General features: G+C 34.8%; 1 protein-coding gene across 1 annotated transcript; it reads left to right on the top strand.

The window, feature by feature from the left end:
• Positions 1-1,402: 1,402 nt before the first annotated feature.
• LOC130425774 (uncharacterized) lies at positions 1,403-12,065 on the top strand (the record flags this gene model as incomplete). Its single annotated transcript, XM_056752153.1, has 17 exons — positions 1,403-1,604; positions 2,902-3,225; positions 3,307-3,663; positions 4,127-4,228; positions 4,639-4,728; positions 4,824-4,916; positions 5,021-5,071; positions 5,209-5,322; positions 6,709-6,876; positions 7,351-7,434; positions 7,875-7,973; positions 8,110-8,193; positions 10,181-10,276; positions 10,399-10,497; positions 11,046-11,080; positions 11,178-11,227; positions 11,386-12,065. Coding segments are annotated over 17 exons (2,079 nt in total), but the record flags the coding sequence as incomplete, so codon positions are not given.
• Between the last annotated feature and the right edge of the window lie 377 nt (positions 12,066-12,442).

The following is a 12,442-nucleotide window of genomic DNA, read 5'->3' as shown; positions in this document are numbered from 1 at the left end:
TGCTTCACTGTCTTCACTGTGTACTGTGGCTTGAATTCAGAGTTTGGGGGTCGTCTCACAAACTGCCTGTGGCCCTTGGACCCAAAAAGAACAATTTTACTCTCATCAGTCCACAAAATGTTCCTCCATTTCTCTTTAGGCCAGTTGATGTGTTCTTTGGCAAATTGTAACCTCTTCTGCACATGCCTTTTTTTTAACAGAGGGACTTTGCGGGGGATTCTTGAAAATAGATTAGCTTCACACAGACGTCTTCTAACTGTCACAGTACTTACAGGTAACTCCAGACTGTCTTTGATCATCCTGGAGGTGATCATTGGCTGAGCCTTTGCCATTCTGGTTATTCTTCTATCCATTTTGATGGTTGTCTTCCGTTTTCTTCCACGTCTCTCTGGTTTTGCTCTCCATTTTAAGGCATTGGAGATCATTTTAGCTGAACAGCCTATCATTTTTTGCACCTCTTTATAGGTTTTCCCATCTCCAATCAACTTTTTAATCAAAGTACGCTGTTCTTCTGAACAATGTTTTGAACGACCCATTTTCCTCAGCTTTCAAATGCATGTTCAACAAGTGTTGGCTTCATCCTTAAATAGGGGCCACCTGATTCACACCTGTTTCTTCACAAAATTGATGACCTCAGTGATTGAATGCCACACTGCTATTTTTTTGAACACACCCCTTTCAACTAATTCAACTAATTGCCCAATTGCACAGCCTTAAGAGCGTGCATATCATGAATGCTGGGTCTCATTTGTTTTCTGAGAATCTACTGAACCTACTGGTAACTTGTTTGCCACGTAGCAATAAAAAAATATACTAAAAACCTTGATTATTCTGGTTAGTCACATTGTACTGCTATTATTTTGAACAATACTGTATGTAACACAATTATCACTGTAATGTTTGTTGATTGTTTCATTACATAAGATTTATATTTAATACTTGATAGGATGGATGGATTTCTTAAAAAATTAATTAAAAACTGGGAAAGCTGTTGTACAAGCAGTTGAGCTAACGCCAAGCTACAGAAAAAAGTAGTTAAGTTAGTTGCGTTTAAACTGCCCGAACACTGAAGTACAGACGTCACTTCCGGGTTTGCGGTGGGAAATGTCCCAAATCCGAGCTGCTAGGTGTTCTTAACGCAGAATAATTGCCCATGCACATGCACATACACATGTTATTAACAAAAAAGCCTATTATTATGTGAACATTCCATTTTTAATGCAAAGATATGCCTACTCTAATTTCATGATGCATAACGTTAATATATTCAAAAAGGATTCGTAGGCTATTGTATTGTATTGACACTTTCCTCAACTGTGTGTTAAACTTAACTTAGATTTTGTTCAAAATACTTTTGCTGTGGCGCAGTGTTTTCTAACACGAACCCAGCCCATAACGAAAACAATCATTCCCCTTTAAATTGGGCTATAATCTCAAATGTGAAAGTGAAAGTGTTAGATCTGTTGAGCTGTCGACACGCTCATGGCGCTGGTTTCTAGATAATTTCGTTATAGATCATGAGAGACTCATTTATTTTACAATAAAAATGAACAATCTTAAATCGTTTGTCATACTGCCGACGCTCATAATGATGATTTCTGATGGTATGTATGACATTTTATGCTTTCACTGTAGGCTTGTATGTGCAGTAGCATTTTTTTTCGTAGGGCCGTGAATAGACATTTTGAGAGGCAGTTGCCGAAACAAACACTACACTAAGGGTTGGGTCAGGAGAAGACTGCACAAGCTCTTCGAAAATGTCTTGCTACTTATTACACTGTAGCACTCAGTTAATATGTAAATCTATATTTTATGCTGTACTGTGTTAAGGTATAACTCTTTTAAAACATTTATATTTGCCAATACGGCATCTTCACAATACATTTTCAACATTTCAAACATTTGTCAACATTATTCGCGGGTGCAAAAGCGATATTTACATTTATGCATTTGGCAGACGCATTTATCAAACGTGTCTTTAATTGCATTGCATAATTATACTAGCCTATACGTTTGTTTCTGAGTATGTGCAATCCTTTGGATGGAACCCATGACATTGGTGTTGCTAGTGCCACGCCTACAGGAAATATTGATGTGTTAAATGATTCAATGGTTTTCACATGCTGGCCTGCTATCTGGGCTACTATTGATATGGTCTTAATAAAATGTCATTTATATGATAGGCCTATATTGTGATATTGTGTTTTTGTCTCCGTTTGCTGTTGTTTCTGATTGTACTGGATGCTCCTGTCACCATAACAAATTCCTTGGATGTGCAAACATACTTGGCAAAAAAGCTCTTTCTGATTCTGATATGTTATAGATTACTGGTTTCAACTATAAAAATAGATCATGGGAAATGTACTGCACAGGAGTTAAGGTGTGACAAACTGGCAGCTTTGTGAAGGCATTTCTACAAGGTGTGCCAATATCAGCTAATTTGGTGTTATTTATATCAGATCAATAGAAGAATTTGATTTGTCAAGAATTCTAATTTTCTCATAAGAACATGGATATTTTCAGTATTTTGTATAGGTTTTTAGCAGTTAGCAACAAACTATCAAATGATTTATTCTGCGTATCAAGCACTGTCTGTACTGTGGATAATGTCCTCACAGTGATGGGATGAACTTCTGAAACTCCAGACAGAGACCGTCTGTCTGTGAGTGATACTGGAGCGTGGTGGAAAACGTGGAGCAGATAAGCAAAATCAGAGGATGTTTAAGACAGTGTTAATATACATCTTTTAGCGATGATCTTGAATGGATGCCTGCCCAGAGGTGGGGTTGGGAGGGGCAAGTTAGAGGATGAGGCGGCTAAGGGACAGTGGCTCTAGCCACCGGGCCACCTCCCTGTGCACAGCCCTGTACTTTCCCTTTAACGTTTTTTTCTAATTTATAGGTTTCATTGTGAGAGGTCCATCAGGTCCTCTGGTTGTTCCTCTGGGAGGTTCAGTTCTTCTGCCCTGTTCTGTTGATTCACTCTCATCACTGAAGGATCTGGAGGTGGAATGGAGAAGATCAGACTCACAGACGCTTATTTCTCTGTATCAAGATGGAGATATGGAGAGTTTTGATGATAGAGCTCATTCCATAACTGATGACTTTACCGCAGGAAACTTCTCTCTACTGTTGATGAATGTGACAGCTGGAGATGAAGGACAATACACATGTAAAGTTCACAGTGGACCAGAGTCTCACGAAACTATGGTGGAAATTAAAGTCGGTGAGTAAGAAACACAACCTCTTAAATTCATTTAAACAAGTAATTACAATTATATGTCAGTATTTTAATCTGTTGCTTCAGAGCGTTTGATTGTGACAGGATCAAATAAGTCCATATCAGTGTATGTTGGTGAAGACGTGACTCTGAACTGCTCTGTGGACTCTCACATCCCACCTGAAGACATTGAAGAGGTTTCATGGAAGAAAACAGATAAAGATGAACACATCACAGTTCTGCTCTATCAAAACAATGAGGTTTATCCAGAAGCATCAGATGAGCAATACAGAGACAGAGTTGAGTTCTTCAGTGATGAAATCCACAGAGGAAACTTCTCTCTCAGACTGAAGAGAGTCAGAACTGAAGATAAAGGACTTTACATGTGTCAAGTTTTTGCTGGACAATTTTCAGACAACACGACTGTAACACTGCAACAACTGGGTGAGTTTTAACTTCGAAAAAAACTGGATGACGTTCATTTCTTTAAATGTGGAGGTATTTCACTTATTCAACAATAGTTTATATTCAAAATAAATAAATAATAGAGAAAACTATGCATCAGTAAGTTAAGAGAGCATTTAACATTTATGATAATACATCTATACCATCAGGTGACAGTATACAATTTAAGACCAATGGATCGGCTAGCTAAACAAAATAATTACTCAGTTCACCTCAGAAGATTTTAACCATAGATTTTAACTGTTAAGCATTATTAGCACTCCATGGCCGCATAGCAGAAAAAAAATCTAAAACACTTGTGGTGTGTAGTATATAAAGAAATTTAATGGAAAAATTGCCTGGTTGTCTGATGAATCCTGATCAACCCCGTGGTTGTGATCGGTTTGGTAGGTCATGACAAAGTCTTCATTTCTGTTGTATAAAGTTACTCTCTGTTCTTCAGGTTTTTCAGGTTTACACACAATGGTGTTGATGATGTGTATTGCTGCATGTGGATCTGCAGTTATAATCTGCTGTCTGATCTACTGCACATCACAAAACAAAGGTATGAATAACATGTGAATAAATCAATAATGCATTGGCAGTCCTTGTGCACTTTCAGATTTGAAAACTGAACATTGTTAACAGTGTAAAGCTTATCAACATTACAAAAAAGGGCCTGAATGTGTAATAATCTCAGTATATAATGTAATATGGATATGTGTAAATTAAATGTAAGGAAGCCCTGCAACAAGAACAGGAAGTATGTGACAGCGCCCCCATGAGGTCAATACAGAAAATCTAGAGCCATTTTAAATAATGTAAGATTTAGTTAATTAAATAATGAATTATGGTGGTTCATAGTAATAATAGTTAGAAATTGCACTTCACAGAAAGGCAAGAATTGAGATGAATTATCAAACTATTAAACATTATATTTACTCAATAACATTCTGTATTTCTTTATAACTTTAGAAAAACCTGTCAAGACTCTTGGATATTTGTATGTGTTTCTTCCAAATATTGTGATGTTTGTGGCTTTTGTTCTGTGGGGTGTAACAGAAGGTGAGTGTTTCAAATACATACAACAATATCATATTCGGTACGATATTTTAACACATGAGCCAATCTTATACATAAAACATGTGATTGTGTTACAGGATTTCTGTATGAGACAATATTGTGCTGTGCTCTTTGTCTTCTGAGGCCTCTGATGTTGATTAATGTTGCTCCATATTCAGAGAAAGTGTTGAGTATGTCATTTTTATTATTGTTGCAATGAATATAGATCAATATATTTTTCTAACATTTATATTATGAAATTTATTCAATTAATTAAACCCATCTTTATTTACAGCGTCTCGTGTTTTCCTTGAATTTGTACTGTTTATAGTAGTTTATTTTTCAGGTTGGTAAATTCAGACATTCCACTACAGTGATTGTGTTTATTATCATATTGTTATTAATGTGGCTAAAATCATTCACTTTTAAATTTTGTATTTAATTTGCTAATTTTTTGCCTTCTCCCCTGTTTTTCTGTGCCAGTTCTTTTTAAACTTGCTTGGGATGCAAGTGCAAATTACACACAGGATGACAGAGTTGTAACAATAGTCGTGTTTGCAGTTGTGATTCTTCTCTTTGTCGCCACAATCATTTATAGTAAGTATTTCTGTCTATTTTCATTTCTTAAGTGAATGTCCTGTACTGTATAATAGTTTTTTATTAGCTAGACATTGTTCACATTCACACACAGCCATCATTCCTTCCAAATTCTTTATCAATGCATTTCCAAACCCCATAATGAACATATTGTATATTTATGTCGTACAGTGCTCTCCATAATTGGGACCATAAAGAAAACACTGCTCAGATTTTAGTTATGATTGTAAGATGAATATGAAGCAAAAGTACAGAATGTCACATTTTATTATTTTACGTGTCTCAAAACATACATGTTTCAGAACACCGCTTTATCCTGATTTATGTGTGTTGTCACCAAATGCAAGTCCCATACTGCAAAAGCATTTACATTTACATTTGGCAGATGCTTTTATCCAAAGCGACTTACATTGCTTTATCCTATACATTTTACATAGGTATTTGCAATCTCCTGGGATCGAGCCCACAACCGTGCGTTGTTAACGCAATCCTCTTACCACTGAGCTACAGCAAAACTCAGGATATCATAAAAGCAATGGATAAAACTAATACTACACATTCTCTGCTTTTAACATGTGGACAATAAATGTATCAGGACACAGCTGATCACTTAACACCTCTAAATCAAATGTCTCAAAGGCTCTCATTTGATTTAGCAATTCAATTCTAAAGTTTTTGTTCTGTTGAGTTGGTAAAACATATATGTTGAAATAATATATGTTTTTAATATTACCGGTTTTGTGTATGAAATAAAGACTGATTGGAAATATTGAATTCGAGGCCACCAGCCACTGTCAACCTGGCTTCAAAGAAACTAATACAGAGTCTCAATTTATGCCACATCTTTGAAAGACACTGAGCTAAAGGGTTGACGATTTTAATATTTTCTTCTTTTTAAATATGTCACATCATTCAGCTTTGTGACATTACGTACTTTCCAGACATCAGATTTATTTTGTCTTTGTCCCAATACTGTCCCATTATTTATTTATAGAGGGCACTTTACATTTCCCCATTTGTCTTCTATCTTTTTTTTTGCATTTGGATGCTGTTGCATTGCCTTGCATTGTTCGTGGCCATTACATTATCAAAATACCTGTACAGCTTCAGTAATATGTTTATATGCCTCGCAAAATCTGCTAAATGATATTACTTAAAAAATAAATAAGATGGGTGATAACAATTGCTTTTTTATTTAGCTCGCACTGAATAAGCTATTTGACAGATGTTTACATATCATCCACAAGATGACTGAACTTACAATGACAACCCAGTTCAAAAAGTGTTCTTTACTGTTGATGTTATTTTTACAATAAATGGTCACATCTTATGCAAACCTGAATTAATCATTTGTATCGATTTACTTGTTTTAAAATCCTATCCTAGGATTGACAAAAAAGCTGGACATACCCTGTTCTGGAAAAAAGTGTGACGGAGAGGTCTGTAAATGGATGTTGGGGAAATTAAAAGTTATATCTGAGTTCAGCTTTTTTTTCCTGCCTTCACTTCAATTCACCCTTGTATTCTTCGCCTTTGGAGCTGGTGGTAGAGCAGGTTAGTGACTCCAATCAATCTATTCTAAACTGACCATACAAAAACAATTATCTAGTTGATATGTTGGACAAGTATTATTCTACATTCTCAGAAAAAGGAATTATTCAACAACACAACTGTACTTACAAATTGCTTTTTTAAATTACAATAGCGTCATTGTGGTGGTACAAAGCATAAATTCATGTACCTTCATTTTTATGGATACCTTTTATTGTACATTTAAATGTTTTGTTTTCCTAGGAACAAACCTTTACTGCTTCCTTTTTCTGACAGTGTACACAATCCATGAACAAAAACAGATCTGACGTTTATTCAGGAGAAATAAATGAGGAAAAAATTAGAAACATTTTGTTTAAACATAAACATATCTGCTTATACCAAGCACTAAAAATAACATTAATGTGGTGATTTTTTAACAGATTAAATGTAATGCAAATCTCAAATTCTGCATAATTATTTTTCTCCTGTTTTTAGGTCTTTTGGCCAGTGTACTTTTTCCAGTGTTCTTTCTCCTGACATTCATTTGTTTAGGTAACTTTAAGGGGGGAAAGAAAAGCTGTAAGTATGTGCTTTATGTCCCTAAATCTGTCTTCAGTTGTGTGTGATCAAAGAGTAAATGTTGATTCAGTTGATCTTTAAAGTTTAAAGTTTTAAAGTCCACCTAAATCTAAAATGTTTACAGTCACAGCCTCATCTAAATGTTTAAATCATTCAGAACTCACTCCTCTCAGTCTTACTCAAGACTTTGATAAAAACTTGTGGGTTAGATGTGAGATATGTTCTCTGTTACTATAAAGGCTAACTCACTTTGATCTAACAAACACAAGCTAACATTTTAAATTCATATTCACATGATCAAAAAGACTTTGTTGGTGTTTGTTGGATCTGTGTGAATTAGCCTTAAGAGTCTTTTCCTTTAAATGCAAGAATTCACTTTTTAATTAAGAACAAATTTTCAAACAGTTTTATTAACTACAACTTCTTCCAATGTTTTACAGGTTCAGAACTGATCTTAAAAATATCGTGGTTGATCTTCATGCTTATAATGAATGCAGCTATGGTCTATTTCTTTGTTACATCACTCGAAAATGAAAAAGGTATAGTTATTTTCTTAATAAAAGTATTATAGTACTTTTATATCTCTGAGGTAATTGTTCATTAGATATTAACATAAAATATGAAGACTGTTTGCCCTTAAGGTAATATTTCGATGGCAAAATCTTCTATGTACAGATGCTGCTGGATGGACATGTACTGCTGTATTTCTACAAGTTCTGTGGATGATTGTAATGTACATAGATGAGCTTGAAGATTCAGGTATTGTATCGTCTCATCTGTCTATCAGCTCAAACTGGGGGCTGTAGAGGGGTTGTAAGGAAAAGTGAACATGTAACATAAGACCAAATAAAAAAGCCGTTTAATATTTCAAACCACGAACATGAGATCATGAAAAGCAAGAGGACAAGAATATATTACAATGATAAGACAAAAAAGTTTAAACTTAAATGTTCATGAAACCAAACTTTTTTCAAGATACCTTAGCTCGAGGACAACTGCAAGAGGGAAGGAATGGAGAGTTGAAGCAGCTGTCATTATTGACACATGTTGCGTATCAATAAATCGGAAAATGGGGAACAAAGTTATTTTTCATGTAGCGTTGACTTTTGAAAGCATAGGGTATGATAGCTAACATTTAAAAATCGACCAGAAATTAAACATAAAAGAAACTGTTTGTCATCTCTTCTTTAGTTAATATAAGTGCATTAGTATAAAAATGAAAAGCTTAGAAAAGTGTATTGAATGAAAATAAATCTGTTGTAAAACAGTGAATTGAGCAGGAATCGGAAACAGCAGCTAGGAATGGATTCTTTGAATCAATTCTTTCGATTCCCAAACCAGGAATTGGAATCAGGTCGGTCAGGTTCCTTGCATTAAAGTTAACTTTTTCAAAAACAATCGCGGTCCTAGACAAGGAGCTAACATGTTAAAATTTAAGCAGATTTTTTTTCTAATCATTGTCAGAAAGCATGTAAACAAAACGTACTACCTAGCATTAATAATGCTCTCAAAAAGATTTTTTGCCTCCACCTAAGCTTCAACCAAAAAAACGCGTCACAATTGTTTTCTAACAGTAAAGGCGTCTATAAACACTTACAGTTAATACAGTATATCAGAAAATCTGTTCAGAATAAACGATTCAAATTTCCAGATTTATTTTAAAGCTTATGATATAACCACATTTTCTGCGACAATAATGCTGGTCATGCAAGACTTGGACTTGACTTGAGTGTAGACTACTGTTATATTGTATGTTATACAGTAATTGTATAGGTTCAACCACGACTTTGACACAAATAGTAGATCCTAATGTAGAGATCTATGTACAGATCCAAGGTTAGATCCAGTCCACTAGTATTTGCACTAGGTCTGGCTAGATCTCTTTTTCAGGAAAATGTCTGTCTGTTACTCAATAATATTAAAAAAGACTTTGTTCATTAATTGTGTTGCGACCTTTCAATAAATAGGTAACCATTTTACCTTTCCATTTTTTTTATCTTTCAACATCACAAGTCTGGGAAATATCTTGCTTTTGCTTTAACCAAAGTCTCTACTTAAAAGCCTTTAAAGAACTACCTTGACATATCTCATACTTCCCCCTCATCCGGATGGGACAGTTCCACTGTCCGTGGCTCACCGGGTCGTTCAAGCGCTATCCTGGGCTCTAACCCCGGCAAGGATACAACAACCAAGCCATAGGCTCAGCTGTGAGGTCATCCATCAGCCTGACCCAGGCCTGCTCCCTGTCCCAGGCCCACTCTTTTTCCAAGGCTCGCGGTCTGTCCCAAGCCCGTTCTCAGTCCCATGGCCAAGTCTGTGCCAGGCCCGCTCTATGTCCAGAGCAAAAACCATGTCCCAGGCCCGCTCTTTGTCCACAACTGGTGCCTTGTCTCTCCCCACGATGCTCCAACACCCACTCATGTTTCCAAGCACTTTGCCACATTGGCAGCCTATGCATTATGCCTTTTGGGGGATAAGTTTGATTGGGTCCTGAAATTCTATATAAATGTACATATGCCTGTAATCTCAACTCAGAATTTCAGTCACCTCTCAAATAATATGCACACATACCTTGCATTTATCTTTATTGCGGTTTTTATTATGTTCCTGTTTTTCCAATATAAATTCAAATAACTGGAGATTTTTACAGCTTTGGGTTTTTAGATCTTTGTCATGTACATAAAGTAAATTAACAGCAATTCAGTTGTTACATGAAAACCTTTTTTTATTTTAATCTGTGTTACAGATGTTCCCTGTAAAACATTTTTGTATGTGTTTGGATCAGTTGGTGTTGTTTTAATCATGGCTGTTGCTCTGATGACTGAACTGATACTGAAAACAGGTGAGAAAACACAACACATTTAAGATTTTAGTGTTTTATGAAGTTAACAAAGAAACTGTGTAACCCAACATTATAAATTGAAATTAAAAATGTTAATTACTGTCTAACATCTGTGTGTTTAGTTAATGGTGATCGTGCTGTGGGGGATTTGAGAGTCATTGTTTATTCATCTGAAGGCCTGTTTACATTCACTGTGCTGATTTTCATCATGTTTGAACCCTGTGAGTATAACTACTGTAGAAATGATTCCATGTAAGATTAGAAATCATTCAAATCAGTTTAAACCCTTTTACATTACATGTGTGTTGGCTTTTTTTGTAAAGCTATAATGTTTGTGGTGCGTTTACAGCAGATCTCAGATCAGCTCTTATTACAATGATTAACACCCACCAGTTCAAACTAACACAAATATTTATACAAAAAAAACGGATTATTGTAGATGCTGAAGTCATTATTTAAAGACCACTTCGAAAGACGTAAACGTAAAATGCTGGACTAGAAGAACTTCCTGTTTTAGTTAGAAACATAATACATAATAAGAACATATTACAAACGACAAAACATGTAGAACCAAATTGAAATGTTGAATGAAATTATAATATTTAAAATTAAATCAGGAAATGCATTTGTACCAGTATTGTTTACACAGGGTTTTTTAACAGTTTTTTATGTAAATTTCAATGTTCAAGTCACTGATAGTATGATGTTAATCTGTGTTTTAACTCAACTAAAAAATATTTTCTAAAAGTATTATTTTCTTTACATACAGGGATTTCTGAATTAAAGTGTCAGCATTCTTGTCAGGTTGGTATTATAATTGCATTGATTTGATGTTAACAATCAACACGATGTTTGTTTCATATATGTAATATAACATCCATTTAACATCCATTTTATCAAGAATGCAGAGCGTCCTGATGAAAATCCAGGCACCGAATTAACCGTTACCAGGTAGGTGAACATTTTTTAAAGGTTTTCATTATTTATGACACATGATTGACATGTAATAATGGAAGTTGTACTACATATTTAACTTTTCTACGTCCTAACATAGATCCTCACATAGATTTAAAATAACATGATGTCATGTTTTGTCTATGTCTATACAGAGAGATTGAGATCGAGCTGCTGAATTCATGAAATGAATCCTCTAGTACTAAACCTAACAATGACGGGAGATCATTCTAGCAGATTCTTCACAAACATTGAGACCATAAGATCAAACTATGAACTCCAAGAGTTTGTGATTTCTCTATTTATAATGTTAAATGTTTACATTTTTTTATTTAACAGTTTTTGCAATGCAGCTAAGAAATAAGGCACATCACAATTACATTGTGATAGAAGCCATGTAAATGTTTTCTTTTTTTGTCCTATGCATGTTTCAGCTGCCTAAACTTAAAGGATGATGAGGAAAAGAAGATTGTGTTTTTTGCAGGCCTGTAAATGTCATCTGTGGATGGATCTGTGAACATAAAATATAGCTTTTGCTTCATAAAGATGTTTTTATCTTTAAAATCTTTAAATAGCAGCAAGAATCTGTTAGTAAGAATCCAGATCAAAGATTAAACTGGAGAAAAACATTCATGTCAATAGGTATAGCATTGTGTTAACAACGAACATGCCGTGGATTCGATCAACACAAATACTGATAAAAGAAATGTATGGACTGAGTGTGCTGTAAGTGGATTTGGATAAAAGCATCTGCCAAATGCATAAATGTAATGTACATTAAACATCTGCATGTGCTCTTCTCAACAGACAAATAAAACAAATCATTTTAAAGACAGCTTTGAGTCTCGGTTATGAATAGCATCAGATTTTTTAGATATGGAGAATTGTGAAGGTTTGTCAGCATTGAACTGAAATACAGGTTAGCAGATAAATCTAAAAGTGGAGTTATAATTTCACAGATCTCCATTAGTCATTCAGAAACATTATTCTATGAGGCAATTGCTTGTTGCTCCAAATCTGTGTAAATCTTTTTTCTGATGAACACAAAGCATGATATTTGGAAGAATACTTAAAACGAGTCAGTTCTTTGACCCCATCGACTACCAAAGTATAGGAAAAATCACTTTTTTACTGTACTATATTTTGCTTTACTTTATTGTTTACTTTTTTATGTATTGCTTTAAATCATAAGAAGATATTTTTAAGAATTTA

This window comes from Triplophysa dalaica, chromosome 7, assembly GCF_015846415.1.
Source record: "Triplophysa dalaica isolate WHDGS20190420 chromosome 7, ASM1584641v1, whole genome shotgun sequence".
Taxonomy (NCBI): Eukaryota; Metazoa; Chordata; class Actinopteri; order Cypriniformes; family Nemacheilidae; genus Triplophysa; species Triplophysa dalaica.
The sequence above is the reverse complement of the archived record's forward strand: the minus strand, read 5'-3'. Positions and strand labels throughout refer to the sequence as shown.